The sequence below is a fragment of the Mustela putorius genome, unplaced genomic scaffold (assembly GCF_011764305.1).
Source record: "Mustela putorius furo isolate JIRA1106 unplaced genomic scaffold, ASM1176430v1.1 tig00000873_pilon_pilon_pilon, whole genome shotgun sequence".
Taxonomy (NCBI): Eukaryota; Metazoa; Chordata; class Mammalia; order Carnivora; family Mustelidae; genus Mustela; species Mustela putorius.
The window spans coordinates 939,613-954,967 of record NW_025421504.1 but is presented as its reverse complement, the minus strand read 5'-3'; the positions used below and the strand labels follow the sequence as shown (position 1 = coordinate 954,967).

At 67.3% G+C, this 15,355-nt stretch overlaps 3 protein-coding genes across 6 annotated transcripts; 2 read left to right on the top strand and 1 right to left on the bottom strand.

The window, feature by feature from the left end:
* Nucleotides 1–22: 22 nt before the first annotated feature.
* On the bottom strand, nt 23–11,919 carry CENPX (centromere protein X). Its single transcript, XM_045085991.1, has 12 exons — nt 11,694–11,919; nt 10,817–10,872; nt 10,293–10,415; nt 10,048–10,233; nt 9,134–9,162; nt 8,438–8,574; nt 5,389–5,535; nt 3,133–4,094; nt 1,010–1,061; nt 760–813; nt 506–594; nt 23–428 (listed from the first exon to the last, which is right to left on the bottom strand). The coding sequence occupies exons 1-12, from the start codon at nt 11,917–11,919 to the stop codon at nt 414–416; spliced, it is 2,076 nt and encodes a 691-aa protein (XP_044941926.1). The 3' UTR covers nt 23–413.
* LRRC45 (leucine rich repeat containing 45) lies at nt 3,841–11,298 on the top strand. Of its 2 annotated transcripts, none has more exons than XM_045085653.1 (17): nt 3,841–4,060; nt 4,564–4,625; nt 5,030–5,100; nt 5,383–5,561; nt 5,820–5,948; nt 6,927–7,039; nt 7,371–7,429; nt 7,733–7,810; nt 8,083–8,218; nt 8,314–8,391; nt 8,491–8,602; nt 8,698–8,768; nt 9,142–9,234; nt 9,497–9,589; nt 10,072–10,242; nt 10,308–10,455; nt 10,662–11,298. In XM_045085653.1, exons 1-17 carry the CDS (start codon nt 3,841–3,843, stop codon nt 10,856–10,858), a joined length of 2,010 nt encoding a protein of 669 aa, XP_044941588.1. In that variant the 3' UTR covers nt 10,859–11,298. The 2 variants fall into 2 exon arrangements, with proteins under 2 accessions (XP_044941588.1, XP_004748735.1); XM_004748678.2 differs by having other exon boundaries at nt 10,069–10,242.
* On the top strand, nt 11,815–14,266 carry RAC3 (Rac family small GTPase 3). Of its 3 annotated transcripts, none has more exons than XM_045085658.1 (6): nt 11,815–11,952; nt 12,426–12,497; nt 12,673–12,790; nt 12,934–12,996; nt 13,389–13,548; nt 13,713–14,264. In XM_045085658.1, exons 1-6 carry the CDS (start codon nt 11,918–11,920, stop codon nt 13,841–13,843), a joined length of 579 nt encoding a protein of 192 aa, XP_044941593.1. In that variant the 5' UTR covers nt 11,815–11,917; the 3' UTR covers nt 13,844–14,264. The 3 variants fall into 3 exon arrangements, with proteins under 3 accessions (XP_044941593.1, XP_044941595.1, XP_044941594.1); XM_045085660.1 differs by having other exon boundaries at nt 13,389–13,552; nt 13,713–13,809; XM_045085659.1 differs by lacking the exon at nt 11,815–11,952 and having other exon boundaries at nt 11,960–12,497; nt 13,713–14,266.
* Nucleotides 14,267–15,355: the final 1,089 nt, after the last annotated feature.

Sequence of the window (15,355 nt, the reverse complement as noted above, 5' to 3'; positions counted from 1 at the left end):
ACAGCCACAGAGAGGCGTGCCCAAGGGTATGCATCGATGGTTTATCCATAGCTCAGGGAGGCGGCTTCTGAGGGCGTCAGACGGCTACATGGACACACGGGAGCTCTGAGAGCGGGGCGTCGGGCCCCGGCTGCTTCGTGGCCCCTGCCTTGTCTCACACCTGTGGGTGTAGGGGGCAGCCACCTGCACCCCTGGGTCCCCTCGGCGACCCCCCCATCTCCTGTGTCCAGGCGATCAGCAGTAGGAGGTCACCAGGAGGAGTGGGGCATTTGCCAGGACCTGATTCAGTCTTGGGGGCGGGAGAAGGGCTTCTCCAGCATCAGCATCTCCTTCCCTGTCTGAAGCCAGAGGCCGCAGAAATGGGGCGTGGGGTCTCGCCTCAGCTCAGCAGGCTGCAGTGAGGGTGGCGGCCCCTAGAAGTCCAGGAGCTGTGGGGAGAGCAGAACCCATGAGCCTCCAGCCCTGCTCCCAGGAGGGCGGGACACAGGGACACTGGGGCACCTACCAGCTGAGGCAGCACCTTCTCCAGCTGGTCCACGTCCACGAGAGTGAGGTCTTCTGCCTGGGCCTGCCGGGCGCTGCGGACGGCCGCTTCTGCCACCGCGTGGGAGGGTGGTGAGGGGGGCAGGTGGGCGGGGCCGGAACCCGAGCTAAGCCTTCGCCCGGCTGGGAGGATGGGTCAGAGGGGAGTGGGGACCCCCCCCCCAAGAAAAACAAGGGGGGCAGTGTCGGGCCCGTCTTCTGGGGGCCCCAGCTTACCCACGACGAAGATCTTCAGCAGCTCTGCCATGAGCCACAGCGCGTCCCCGCCCACTGCGAGGAGGAGGGAGTGAGTTGTGGGACCAGCGGCCTGCCCTCCCTGCTTTCCTCACTCCTGACTTGTCCCCGCCTCACGCAGGTGGCCCTCTGCCCTCCCCGAGGCCTCGGCACGCCCCAGAGCTGCAGTGCAGGGTCACGGGTGCCTGGCAGCTCCCTGGTGTGGCCCCGCCCGCCAGTTGGTGTCACGAACCTTTGGTCTTGCCGTCCGTGAAGTGTGCGCGCAGCAGCTCGCTCACCAGGTCCTGGGGGGTGGGGGCGAGGGGGGGCAGTGGGGTCAGCGGCCCATCACCTCCCCAACCTGCCACAGACCCCCATGGGCACTGAGTTCTGGATCCTGGAGAGGCCGTCTCCTGGGGCAGGGGACTGGGCAGTGAGGATCCCCCGATGCCTCCAGGAGCATCACAAGTCAGACACAGGTGGGGAACAAGCGGGGGCAGCCCGGGTGCCCACCCACTGCTCTCTGGGTCCAGTCCTCGTAGGATCCCAGGTGGTCTTGCTCTCCCGCCCCTGGGGCTGAGGTGCTCTCCCCGAGTGGGCCCTTTGGCAGGTGTGTCCACACCGCCAGCACAACCAGGCTGGTGCCAGACCCTGCTCTAGGCACAGGTCAGCTACCTTTGAGGTCCCTCCCTGGAGTCTCCCCCAAGCGGGCCTGGGATGGCCACTGTGGGGAGCTCAGAGCTGAGCAGAGGCTGGGCTGCTCCGGTGATAGACCTATCACGCTCAGGGTGAATGTGGGAAGACGGAGGGCAGAGCCGGAGCGGACTCCTCCAGGTGGGGGGCTGGAGCCTCTAGAGGACAGCACCACTCTGTAGAGCTGGGGTTGTGGCCGGAAGAGACTCTGGGGGCCAGGAGCTCCGCTCGGAACATGCTGCGTGAAGGACACGCATGACACCCCCAAGCAGAGCGGCTGCGCAGGTGGCTGGAGCAGAGGAGAACCTTCCAGAAGATCGAAGGATGGTGAGGACTTGGGGGTGGACCAAGGGACATTACAGAGAGCAGGGTCCAGCCAAAAGAGGCCCTGAATGAGGAACCAGCAACCCCAGGGGGGAGGCAGGAGGAGCCCAGAAGTGACGTGTGGGGAAGGTGAGCTGGGGACTGGCCACGCTCCGGCTGTAGCCATGGGAGGCTTGGCTGCCTCACCCAGTGCAGCTCCCAGAGCGGGGCAGAGGGCAGGGCAGGGAGAGGAGGCCACGGGGCCCAGGCTCAGGAGGGTAAGAACTTGCCACAGGGTCAGGCGGAGGCAGCCTCGCTCTCCCAGCAGAGACGGTGAGAGCCTGGTGCCACCTGCTGGTCCTGCCGCTGCCCACCGAGGAGGTGCTGGGGAAGGCCCCTGAGGCTCTGCACCCCCCTGCCTCTGCACCCCGGGGAGGATAACCCTCAGGGCCGTGGCAGCCCAGCAGCCGCTGTGTGTGGTGGTTCCTGAAACAGGCCAGTGAGTCCAGGCTGAGGAGGGCAGGACAGGCCCTGGGACGCAGCCAGCCTCTCCCCGCTGTCTGCAGGCCCTTGGGCGCCTCTCTGACCCCCCGCCCTCACCTGGGACAGCTCTGCTCAAGGGTAACAATCATCAATCACCCCAGTTCTGGCCAGAGCCCTTGGGGTGGGGACTCAGGGCTCTCCAGGTCTGCCGGTGCTCCCCTCTCCAGCAGTTACAACGGGGGGAGGGGGATTCGTGCGACCACCTTCCTGCCAGGCCACCCTGGCCTCAGTGCCTTTGCCTTTTCAGTCACTGACCGGTGGCGGCCAAGTCGCCCTCCCGGGGGCCAAAGCAGAGAGGCCTGAAGCACAAGGCGAGACGCAGAGCCCCCGCCTCTCCCTAAGGCAGGGACTCCCGGGCAGGGCGGATGGTGAGGCTCCGGAGCAGAACGGCTTGAGTCTGACCCAGCCCTGCCTCAGTTTCCCCACTAGGAGCAGCGTACTTGCATCCACGTCCGAACCGGGTGACCGTGTGTCCGGGAGGGCCCGTGCGGATCCCCCGGCCCCCCAGGAAGGGACACAGAGCGGCCAGTTTCCGCCCCGCCCGGGCGGGACGCGGAGCCCAGGGCCCCGCGGGAGGCCGCAGGCCAAAGGGAAGCCGGAGAACGTGCGGGCGGCGCGGCCACCAGCCAGCCGCCTGCAGCCACTCGCGCCGCGCCAACGGCCAGTCCCGGGGGCCGCCCCCCGCCGCAAGCCCGGCCGCCGGCTCGGCCTCGGGGGGCTCGGGCGCAGGACCCCGCCTGCGGAGGGCCGAGGGCGCGACTCCGGGAACGGGAGTCCTGCGTGGGGCCAGGTCGCGGCGACCCCCGCCCCGCCCGCCGCCGCCCGCCGCCCTCTCACCTTCCGGAAGCCGCCGCCAGCTCCTTCCATGACAGTCGCCCCCGCGCGCCCTCCACAAACCCGGGGGCCCCCCAGCCAGTCCGCCCTCCGCGCGCCCTCCGCAGCCCCGCCCCCGTTCCTCCAGCCAATCTGCCCGGAGCGCGCCTTCCGCGGCCCCGCCCCCAAGCCCCGCCCCCGCGGGGCCCCGCAGCGCGAGCCCGCCCCCTCGCCCCTATTGGTCCGCGGCGAGAAACGCGCGCCTTCCCCCTCCCGTCCGCCGCCCCACGCAAAGCCTCCTGGGAGTTGCAGTTTGCGCCCGCCCTTCCCGGCGCGCCTCGCTCTTCCTGGATACTGAGGCTTCGCGGCGGCCGCGCGGACCCGCGGCGGGAGCGCAGGGTCCGAGGCGCGTGGGCTGGGTTCCTGGGTCCCGCCCCGCCGCGGGAGAGCCAGGCTGCGAGGGGCCCTCATCCCCGCCCCTGGCGGATGCCCCGCTCCCGGGTTCCCTGCGGGAGCGGCCGGCTGCCCACCACCGCCCCCCGCCGTCATGGGGTCTCCCTCCCGGAGAGCCAGTTCGGTTTGTCCCTCGATGCGCGGCTGCTGAGGACCTCGGGGCCCTCGTGCTCCACCCTGAGCTGCCTGGCGCCGTAGGCCCCCACGGGAGGGGCCCTGAGGGAGGGGGCCTGGCCGCGCCCGCGGGCCCGCGGCGAGGGGCGTCCCTGCGAGCGTGCCATGGAGGAGTTCCGGCACTGCTACAGCCGGCTGTGCCGGGAGAGCGGGGCCGAGCCCCAGGAGACTGTCCTGCAGAAACTGCAGGAGCTGCCGCGGGGCCGGCTGGACCTGGCCACCCAGAGCCTGACGGTGGACACCTGCCGGGCCTTGGGCAAGCTGCTGCAGAAGGAGGCTCTGCTGACCGAGCTCATCCTGAGCGACTGCATGCTGAGCGAGGAAGGTGGGCAGCCGAGCCCGGGCGGGGGCAGGCGGCCCTGGGGACCGAGAGCCGCGGCTGGCCGGTGGCAGCCTGGCACCTGGCCTTGCCCTGGTGTGCGCGTGGCCCTCGCGCCTCGGCAGCCTCTGGCAGAGAGCTCTTCCTTCGCTGCAGACCTTGCCTTTGTGAGGTTTCTGTTCTGCACTGTATGTACTTAAAGCCAGCAGCGGCGCCCCTGGCAGCAGGGGACAGTTTCTCTTTGTAACAGAGAAACCTTACCTACCCCTGACTTAGCCGAGGCCCCGTGTGCTGGGGAGCATGCGGCCGGTGACCCGGCTCTGAGCCTAGCACAGACTGCAGGCGTTTCAAAGCTGGCAGTGAGCAGGGCAACCCATTCCTGGCATGAGTCCTGACCACTGGGGGCCACTGGGACAGTCCTCTCTCTCCTATGTCTGGGTTGCTGCTCCAAGCTGGAGCCCACAGGGAGGAGCTCAGGGACACAGAATGACAGCCCTACCGCCTTACAGGGGCCACACTGCTGCTCCAGGGGCTGTGTGCCAACACCATTGTGCGGTTTCTAGATCTAAAGGTGAGCAGGTCTGCACTCGGGGGCGCACTGCTTGAGACCGGGGGTGGGGGTGCAGTGGGTGGGGGTAGATTTGGGTGTCCCGGCAGCCTGAAAATCTGGATGGTGGCCAGAGACAGTGTCTCTAAGTACTCTTGGCACGCAGGGCTCCACACGGATTTCTGATGGTCTTGATGGGGTGGGTGGTGATTGGGTCAGGAGTGTGAGTTCCAGACTGTTCACGTGAACAGACAATGAACCTGCACCAGGAGGCCCCCTGCAGCCTGAAAGGAGTTGCACCTGGTGCCGGGGGCAGTCCCCCTGGCCTCATCCGCTGCCTGACCAGGGCCCTGTGGGGGGTGGACATGGCATTTAGAGCCCAGCCTGTGAAGACACGGAACTAACCATCCTGCCTCTTCCTGCCCCAGGGCAATAACCTCCAAGCTGCGGGCACTGAGGCTCTGGGACTACTTCTCCGACAGAACAAGTCCATTCAGAGGTAAAGTGTGGTCCCGGCCTTGCCCACTCCGCCCGCCCCCAGCACCACCCACCCCCATGAGTGGTTCAGGGTCAGCTCAGGGCACATTCTACAGCCTGAGAGCGTAATCTCCAGGCTGGTCGTCTGTGTCTCCCGTACAGCAGTAGGGAGTTGGCACGTATCAGTTACTCACATGGCTTCAGCCTTTCTGCCTGAGACCCCGAAGCCTGCACCTCCCCTCTGGTCCCTGTGACCACAGGGTGCTCCTTGGGGCCACACAACTCATGGCCACCTTTCCTGCAGCCTCACCCTCGAGTGGAACAACCTGGGCACGTGGGAAGACGCCTTTGCCGCCTTCTCCAGGGCCCTGGCAGGCAATGGCACTCTCAGGCAGCTCGACCTCCGCAACAACCAGATCAGCCACAAGGGCGCGGAGGAGCTGGCCTTGGCCCTGACCTGTAACGCCAGCCTCCAGCAGCTGGGTGAGGCCACCCTGCACTGGCCTTTTCTGCCAGGCCTGCGGTCTGGGGCCCAAGCCTCTGCTCCCTCAGCTTTCCTGCTGCCGCTTTCCCTTGCTGCTGCTTTTGTCCTCTGGAAGCACAGGGGCAGGAAGGGGTCGTGGGGAGGTTCCCGGTGAGCAGAGCTCCTGCAGGGAGGACCCTCCCCCAAAGAAAGCAGCCCGGGCCGGGCCCGGCTCTGTCCAGGGGCGCTCCGTCTGGTGACAGCAGGTTTCCTTCCAGACCTGCGCTGGAATAACATCGGCCTCCTGGGGGGCCGGGCCCTGGTGAACTCTCTGCCCCGCAACAGAGCCCTGTGGAGACTGGAGCTGGCTGGGAACAACATCCCAGGCGACGTCCTCAGAGCCGTGGGTACGCGCAGGGCCACCAGCCACCGCGGGAGGGGCGGCTCGGGGCTCAGGCCAGGGATGTGTGCAGGCATCGTGAGGCGGCCTCAGTCAGACACGGGAAGAAGAGGGAGGAGGGGCCGGGGTGTGCGGCGTGGCAAGCCGGCGGAGCTGCCCTGCCCTGCTCTGAGCTCTCCTCAGTGTGTGCACCCCTCCTCAGCCCCGCCAGGGGCCCCTGGCACAGACGAAGAAGCAGAGGCACCTTGGCTTATGGCCTTGCCCCGAGGGCCATGCCCATGCCTTGGTGGCCCAGCCACAGCTGGAAGGGGGCTTCTTGGCATCTGCCCCCACGCCCCAGAGTTCATGGCTGTGCGTGGGAGCTGTGTGGGTGTGGGGCCGCCCTGGCTCCATGGTCCCTTCCCCTCAGTGACCCCGACAACTCAGCCCCAAGCCCAATAGAACACTGTGTCGCTCTGCGTGGTTACTGTCCTGCTGGTAGTGCCAGCCACCCCGGGGCCTGAGCTCGGACTGGAATCCTAACCCTAAGCCTAACCCTGCTGGACTGGCCCGGCCTGTGTCATCCCTAGCTCCTGCTAGTGCCCTAGCTTTTCACGGGCTCCTCTCCAAATGCTGCCTGAACCCCTCCAGAACACGGGAGTTGGGCACGACATGCACTTCTTAGAGGTCGAACAGTGGACTCTGACCTTCGGGCTGGAGCCCAAATGCCCCAGGAAAATCCCCGTGTCTGGCAGCTGAGCAGTCTCCCCACCTCTCCCCATGTGCATGCCCCCTGCACAGGTGCCTCCGCGGCTCCCGGGCCCACCGTTAGCCCCGTCCCTACCCCCTACTGAAGCCCTCCCCTCCTAGCGCAGTCTGACTCGCGGGGTGAGACCACAGACGGGGTTCTCCGACGACTGGCTTCCAGGCCCAGGGCTGGGCTAACTGTTGGCCGCCCCGAGGCCTAAGCATCCCCCTCGGTGGATCCCTGGGCTCCTTCCCATAGAGCAAGCCATGGACCGCAACCGGGAGCGGCAGACCACTTCCCGAGAGAACCAGGCCCGCGCCCATGTGCTCAGCAAGGAGGTACAGCACCTCCAGGAAGAGAAGTCCAGGCAGGTGAGGACAGCACTGCTCCTGACCGCAGAGCCTCTCCAGCTGCGTGGATGCAGGGCCCGCCTTGGTTCCCGGCCGTGGCCATCTTCCTCTGCGCCCGAGGGCTTCTCTGAGTGGCCAGCACTCAGGCCTGAGAGGCAGTCTTTAGGGCTGACTTCTGGCCGCGTGGGTGGGCAGGTGGGCCTCCCTGTGTGGGAGCCCTATCCCCCTCCCAGACAAAGCGAATGCTTTTCTGTTCTGCTGCTTTTGGCGGGTGTCTGCTCTCCGTCCTGCTTGACCGGGGTGATAAGCAGGTTCCAGGCCCTGACAGGGCTCTGGCTGGCTCTGTCCCCAGTTTCTGGACTTGATGGAGACGATCGATAAGCAGAGAAAAGAGATGGCCAGGAGCAGCAGGTGGGTGCAGCCCCAGGGTCACAGAGCTCCAGCTCAGGGGGGGCAGGGTGCCTGAGGTTTCAGCCCTGACTCTGGCCTCGTGGGGTGACCGACCCCGAGCTTCGTCACCTGCCGAGCGACGAGAGAGTAGCATGTGCTTGCCCAGCACCCTGGCTGGAAGGTTGCAGCCGGCACTGAGAACCTCCCTGGCTGCACCTGGAGCGCTGTGGAAGCAGGAGAAGCAGCGGCTGGTACCCGAGCCCGGGGTGGGGTGCTGGCAGCACTCTGAGGTGGGGGTTCTCGGGCCTTCCTTTCTGCTTACAGGGCGTCCGCCGCATGTGTGGAGCAGCTTCAGGAAGCCCTGAATGAGAGACATTCTGTCATCAATGCCCTCAAGGCCAAGTAAGTGGGGCCGAGGGCAGAGGAGTGGGGGAGGGGTGGCTCTGGAACATTTTAGAGACCTGTCCGTGGGCAGAAGAGTGATACACACAGGAGCCCTAGACACCAGTGTACAAAGTTGAGGTGGGAGACCACTTGGTTAGTAATCCCGGAAGGCTTCTTGAAGGAGGTGCGCTCTAGCTGAGTTGACTAGTGGTTGGCAAGAATGAGAACAGTGGCGCCTTTGCAAGGCTCCAGGTGCAGCTGGGCGGGGGCTGGCTTTTCCCTCCCTGCAGGCTGCAGATGGCGGAGGCCGCCCGGGCTCTGTCCGAGCAGAAGGCCCAGAGCCTGGGGGAGCTCTTGGCTGCCGCAGAGCAGGAGCAGCAGAGCCTGGCGCAGAAGCAGGCGAAGGAGCACAGGCTAGAGCAGCAGGTGAGCAGGGAGGGGTGGGCCGGCACAGGGTGGGCGACTGGGCAGGCGGTGCCGGCCGGGGTGACCGGTGGTGACCGGTGCCCTGTCACCCGCAGGAGGCGGCAGAGCGGGAGTCTAAGCTCCTCAGAGACTTATCCGCTGCCAACGAGAAGAACCTGCTTCTGCGAAACCAGGTATGGGGGGGTGGGGCCAGGCCTCCTGGGAGGCGGGGGCAGGGGCCTCCGGGCAGGGGCTGGGGCCGCTGCTGCCCGTCCATGGTGCCGGCTCCCCAGGTGGACGAGCTGGAGCGGAAGGTGAGGTCTCGGCAGGAGCAGCTGTTCCTGGCCCGGCAGGAGCTGAGCAGCAAGACGGCGGAGCTGAAGATGCGGGCCAGCCAGGCCGAGGGTGGGCACCCGCCCACAGCCGAGGGCCCAGAGAGGGGAGGACAGCGCGAGGGCCCCTGGGGAGTCCCACCCATGCTCTCCCCCCTGGGCTTTCAGAGCGTCTGGAACTGGAGAAGAAACGGTCCCGACAGAGCTTGGAAGACTTGGAGCAGCTGCGGGCCAAGGAGGTGCTTGTTAATGACACCACTGGTCCCTGCTGTCCGTCCAGGGTGGCATGGTGTCCCCTTGTCCCCTGTGCACACCCCTGGCTGTGCTCCCCTGACAGCCTTGGGATGCTGGCTGGTAGTTCTTTGCCAGCCCCAGCAGATGACAGACCCAGAAACTCCCGACCAGCTTCTAGAAAGCACGCTAACGCCGGCTGCCACCTGGTGTGGCACTGGGATGTGTCCTCCGTCCTTGTTTCTTACAAAGCGATAAGGAGCAGCCCCTCCGGGAAGAAAGTGTCCCCAGGACCCACCTGCCACGGGGTGGGGGTTCCATGAGGGGACGTTAGCCGGGGAGCTAGTCTTTCAGCCCTGCTCTGCCCCCTCACCTGGGCAGGTGGAACACATGACTCGTCACCTGGAAGAGAGTGAGAGGACCATGCAGGAAAGGGTACAGCGGCTGGAGGCCTCGCGCCTATCCCTGGAGGAGGTGAGCATGTGCTGGCTGGGTGCCAGGCCCGGCCCTTCCCTGGGGCACCCCTTCTGTGGTCTCAGAACCCCATTAGGACCACCCACCAAGAGCCCTGAGGCCAGAGGGACTTAGTGCAGTGGGGTGTGGGATCCCTCAGCCATAGCAACCCTGCCTAGTGAGCGAGGCTCTCGGGAGGCTGGAGCAGGGGTACCCCCAGTACTCCCAGACGAGTCCCTGGCCAGGGCAGGACAGGCCCAGTGGGTCACTGTGCGTGGTGCAGGAGCTGAGCCGGGTGAAGGCAGCGGCTCTCAGCGAGCGCGGCCAGGCTGAGGAGGAGCTCATCAAGGCCAAGAACCAAGTCCGTCTGGAGGAGGTGAGCCCACGGCCGGGCAAGCCGGGAGCCTGCTGCTTGCGGTGCCTGCCTGGGAGCGAGGCCTGAGGGGCTGAAGTGCACAGGCCAGACCCAGATTTGTGGCTCAGTAGTGGGAGGTGAGGGACAGGAGCCCCAAGGGTACAGGGGCAGACAGGAGTCTGAGCAGGTCGGGTCTAGGATCACATCCAAGCCCCCTACAAAGAGCCACTGACGACCAGCCCTGGGATGGGGGAAGGGCTTTGCATGGCCAAAGCCAGGACCCAGAGGGCAGAATGGTCAGCCTAGGAGAGGGGGACTCCTGGAGCCTCGATCAAGTGGAGCCTGTTCGGAGTACGCATTCCGTGTCGCACGTGAAAGCTCCCTCTGGCTGAGCAGGGGGATCCCTCCCACCCCTGTGAGCCCAGGGCCACACGCAGGGAAGCAGCAGGCAGGCCTTGGGCCCGCCCCACGTTGCTCACCAGCCTCCTCCCCGCCAACAGCAGCAGCGCCTGGCTCAACTGGAGGAGAAGCTGCGGCTGCTGGCGCAGGCTCGGGACGAGGCTCAGAGCGCCTGCCTGCAGCAGAGGCAGGCAGTGGCCGATGCCCAGGCCCGGGCCAGCCAGCTGGGCCTGCAGGTGGAAGGCCTGAGGCGGCGCCTGGAGGAGCTACAGCAGGTACGCGGGACCTGGAGGGACGCACCCCCTGGCCTCCAGCCCCCTCTCACCCCCGTGTCTGGCAGGAACTGAGCAACACGGACCAAGAGAAGGTGGCGGAGGTGAGCAGGGTCCGGGTGGAGCTGCAGGAGCAGAACGGCCGCCTGCAGGCCGAGCTGGCAGCCCAGGAGGCGCTGAGAGAGAAGGTGGCGGCCCTGGAGCGCCGGCTGAAAGGTGAGCTGAGCTTGGTGGGACCCGTTCTCCCTGGGTGACCCGACGGGCGGCCAGGCTGCAGCGCTGGGCAGTGCCCATGTCACTGGGCAGTGTCCGCATCATCCAGCGCCCCCCACCCCCAAGGCTGCTCTGCCCACCTCCGGTTGGCTTGGGGTCCAGGGTGGGCCCTGAGCCGGCACCGCCCCCACCGGTTTCCTGCCCCGCAGTGACCGCAAGCGACCACCGGGAGGCGCTTCTGGACAGGGAGAGCGAGAACGCCTCTCTCCGGGAGAAACTTCGGCTCAAGGAGGCAGAGATCGCTCGGATCCGGGAGGAAGAGGTCCAGAGGGCCAGCTTCCTGCAAAACGCTGTCCTGGCTTACGTGCAGGGGTCTCCTCTGAGGGCTATGAGCCCCCCGAAGTGAAGGGAGGCAGGAGCCTGGGGGGAGGCAGGAGGGCAGCACCTCCCAGAGGTCTGTGGGTCCCATCCGTGCCCGTCACTTTCTTAAAACAGCCTGGCAGGGAGTCTGCCGCTGGGATCCGGGGCTCGTGGGATCAGTGAGTGGGGACCGCTGCTGCTCACCACCGGGGAGCCCGGCTCAGCGAGCCCAGGGCCACTGGCCTCGATGTCTAGAGTGGGCACCCCTCCGGGCCCTCCCAGGGTCCTTCCTTCCTCCGGTCCCGGGAACATGAAGCACGCAGGGGGAAGAAAACAAGGAAGAGTCGTCCCTGCTCCGGGGCAGCCCCTTCTCGCTGGCGGGGCCGCCCGTGAAACGTGCCCACACAGGCCCCTTTTACAACTGACCGTGCGCAGCGGCTGCCCCGTCCGCTGGGTCTCTTGAAATACAGAACTTTTGCAACTTGTGATACGTTCTGGGTTGGTACTTTTTCCCACGTTTGTGCGCCGATGCCCCAGGCACCCTCTGCTCCAGCCCTGGAAAGCAGACCCTCGGGGTGCATCTGGGTGGCCTTTCCCTCCTGCCCACGGAGGCGGGGGGCGGTGGAAGGACAAGGCAGCGCTGGCACCTGCAGTCTCCTGGCCAGAGCGCGGGTGGGTCTCAGCCCCTCCGGCAGAGCCGGCCCTGGGCATGCCCTCCCCGGCAGGAGCCACAGCCCACGGACCGCCCCAGCTCAGCCTGGTGGGGGCGGGAGGGCCCTGCCCGCGCTGCCCCCTCCCCCCTCGGCGCGCGGCAGGGATCCCGGGACGCTGGGGAGCCCGTCCGGGCTTGGGGGACTGGCCGGGGGTCGCCGCGCCCCCACCCCTTGGCGGAGTTCTCCGGGAACCGCGAGGGCCGGGTTCGGGGCGGGCGCGCGCCCCCCGCGCCCCCCGCCGGCCGCGCTCGGCTGTCTCCGCGCCCGGCGCTCGGCGGCGCTCGGCTGTCTCCGGCCGCTCGGCTCGGCGCTCGGCTCGGGTCCGCGGCCGCTGCGGCGCGGGGCATTTCTCCGCAGCTCGGCTCGCGGCCGCGCCCGCCCGGCCCGCGCCCATGCAGGCCATCAAGTGCGTGGTGGTCGGCGACGGGTGAGTGCGCGGCGCGGAGGCCGCGGGCCGGGCGGGGGCGGCCCCGGGGACCCGGCCCGGGCTCAGCGCACGGCTCCGGGGCGGGTACCGGCTCGGGCCCGGGCGGGGCGGCCCTCACCAACCCCCTCCCGCCGACGCCCTTACCGCGCGCGCCCCGGGGCCGGGCCGGAGCGGGAGGGCGCGCCGGGGCGGGGTCCCGGCTGGCCGCCGGGCGCGGGCCTGCACCCCCCGGCCCACCTGATGCTGCCGCGGGGCCGCCGCCCGGCCTCCGGGTGGGTGGGGCCGGGCCTCTCACCTGGACTGAGCCCCGCTCGGGTCCCACCCTCCCGGGGTGCCGGGGGTGCCTCCGGGCCGGCTCGCCCCGCCCTACCCGCTGGAGGTCTCCGCCTGCGGTTCGGGGGAGGGGGCGGCCGCTGCTGGGCAGAGGGCTGGAGGCTCGGCCGGAGCAACGTGGGCTCGCCCTGTGTCCGCAGCGCCGTGGGGAAGACCTGCCTGCTCATCAGCTACACGACCAACGCCTTCCCGGGAGAGTACATCCCCACCGTGTGAGCGCTCCGGGGGGCGGGTCTGCGGCCGGGCGGCGCCGGGCTCCCCTGGCGGGGCGGAGGCTGGGGGGGGGGGGTCTCGGCTTGTGGGCTGGGGCCAGGGTGCGGCCAAAGCTCGGGGTCGGGCAGCCTGCGAGCCCTGGACCTGGGCTGACCATCGTGCTCTGCCCGGCAGTTTCGACAACTACTCCGCCAATGTGATGGTGGACGGGAAGCCGGTCAACCTGGGGCTATGGGACACTGCCGGGCAGGAGGACTACGACCGGCTGAGGCCACTGTCCTATCCCCAAACTGTAGGTGACAACAGGGCCAGCCGCAGGAGCTGGGTGGCTTGGGTGGGGCCCTGGAGGTCCTCCTGTGTGAGTGTGCAGGGGGCAGGGGCAGTGTGGAGGTCCGTGACCGCTCCCACCGGCGCCCCCTCTCCCTTTCTCCCAAGGATGTCTTTCTGATCTGTTTCTCTCTGGTGAGCCCCGCGTCCTTTGAGAATGTCCGAGCTAAGGTAGGGCATTGAGTCGGAGGGCATGTCTGTGGGAGAGGGGCTGGTCCCAAGGGCTTTCCCTGGCGGGGCGGGGCCTCTTGCCTGAAGACCTCAGGTCACTTGTCGTTTGGAGGCAGAGGAGATCCCTGTTTTGCTTGGGTCTGAAGGTGACCAGGGGGCGTGACAGAGGGGGCAGAGGCGGGGTAGGGGAGCTGATAGGCCCTTCAAACTTCCAGGTAGTGTTTTTGTCCTTGGTCATGTCCCCACCAAGCCCACGGCCGCTTCCTGAAGCAGGAAGGGTTCAGTGTGGGTCCAGGGACTGAGATGAAGGCACCCCTGGGAGCCATGGCCTCCTGCAGGCATGGCTGTGGGTTAGCTCTCGGATGTCAGGGTCAGAGCCTCCATCCCCACAGTGGTACCCAGAAGTGCGACACCACTGCCCCCACACGCCCATCCTCCTGGTGGGCACCAAGCTGGACCTCCGTGATGACAAGGACACCATCGAGCGTCTGCGGGACAAGAAGCTGGCACCGATCACCTATCCCCAGGGCCTGGCCATGGCCCGCGAGATCGGTGAGTGGGCACTCTGGGGCCCTCGGGTGGGGGCAGGAGAGAAGGGGCAGAGGCAGGCTCTGGAGGGCCCCCCACCCGCGCTGCCCCCCTCCCTTGCTGTGCTCCCCCCCGCCCCCCCGCACTGACTCCGCTCCTCAGCATCCCGCCACCCCCGCTGCCCTCAGGCTCTGTCAAGTACCTGGAGTGCTCAGCCCTCACTCAGCGGGGCCTGAAGACGGTGTTTGACGAGGCCATCCGGGCTGTGCTCTGCCCGCCGCCTGTGAAAAAGCCGGGGAAGAAGTGCACGGTCTTCTAGAGGGTCTTCTAGAGGCTGCTTCAGGAGGGGCAGCCCCGCCCGGCCCCGGTTTGCTGTCGTGTTGACCTGTCTGGTGTCCTTGCGTCTGCTGTGGGGGAGTGGCGTGGGTGGGGAGGGGGAAGAAGCATGGGGACGAGGCCACCGCTCCTGGGGACAGGGCTGGGGCAGTGGGGTCCTGTCTGCTCTGTCTCCTCTCTCTGGGGTTACAGCTCCAGCTGTACCTGGACCCCACGGGAGGCTGGAAGGGAGCAGGGTCTCCCTCAGGCTGCAGGGGCGGGTCCAGGGCAGCCCCAGGATGGGCTTCCTGATGGGGGGAGGTGGGGGGGTGGGGGCCTGTTCATGCACCCCAGGATCGGGTGGCCCTTACTTCTTTTATACAATAAACGTTCTCCACCATCTCCCGTCTGTCTGGGTACCCTTCTGTCTGGCTTGGGGTGCTCTGCCCCTAACCTCTTCCATAGAGAGTGGAGGGGTGAACTTGACCCTACACGCTGGGCAACAGGAGAAAAAGACCTTGCTCCGCTGTGTCAGTCCCCAAACGATGGGACCTGGACCAAAGCAGGTGTAAGGGCACGTAGCCCCCTTGGGGTGAAGAAAGCCCCCGTTGTCCTGACGTGAGGCCTCCGAGAGGGGCGCACCCGGGGGCGGGGGCTGAGGTGGGCTCCAGTCAGCCGGCTCCCAGGTGTAGTGAGGGGCAGCCTGTAGTCAGGGCCCACTGAGCCCTACGGAGCCCCTGGCGGGACTGTGCGGGCAGCTGGCGGCCTCCCCCTGGCTCCCCGCCACCCACCAGGGCTGGAAGAGCAGCGGTCAGGAGGAAAGGCAGCCGGTGTAGAGAGAGGGAGAGGAGAGGAGGGAGCAGCCCGGGCCGGTGTGTCACTGCTGAAGCCAGAGACTGGGAGCTGAGGCTGCCGTCAGCCTGGGAGGGCCCCGCGCTCCAGGAGTGCGACCTTGCCCCTGAGGCCACAGGGCGCGCTCCAGGCAGACCCGTGATTAGAAATCCCTGCTCCCCGTGCACTGCACAACAGGCCCCTGCCGACTGGCCCGCCAGCTGCGAGATTTTGGGGAATGTGTTAGCCAGTTGTTCAAGCGCCTTTATTAACTATGTAAACTTGGGGCGCCTGGGGGCTCAGTGTGAAAGCCTCTGCCTTCAGCTCAGGTCGTGATCTCAGGGTCCTGGGATCGAGCCCCATGTCGGGCTCTCTGCTCAGTGGGGAGCCTGCTTCCTCCTCTCTGCCTGCGTCTCTGCCTGCTTGTGATGTCTGCCTGTCAAATAAATACATTAAAAAAACAGATAGTCCAAACACCCCTAATTGTTCTTGTACACAGGGCTATCACCTGTGTTTGGGGTCATCTACACCCGGTGTGTCTGTGTGGCGAGGGTGCCACATAAAGGTTTGGGAGCTCGGGGCCCCTGGGCAGCTCAGGCAGCTCGACTTCTGACTCGGTTTTGGCTCAGGTGGGGACCTCGAGCCCTGCGTCCCGCCCTGTGCCGTGAGCTCCACGCTCGGCAGG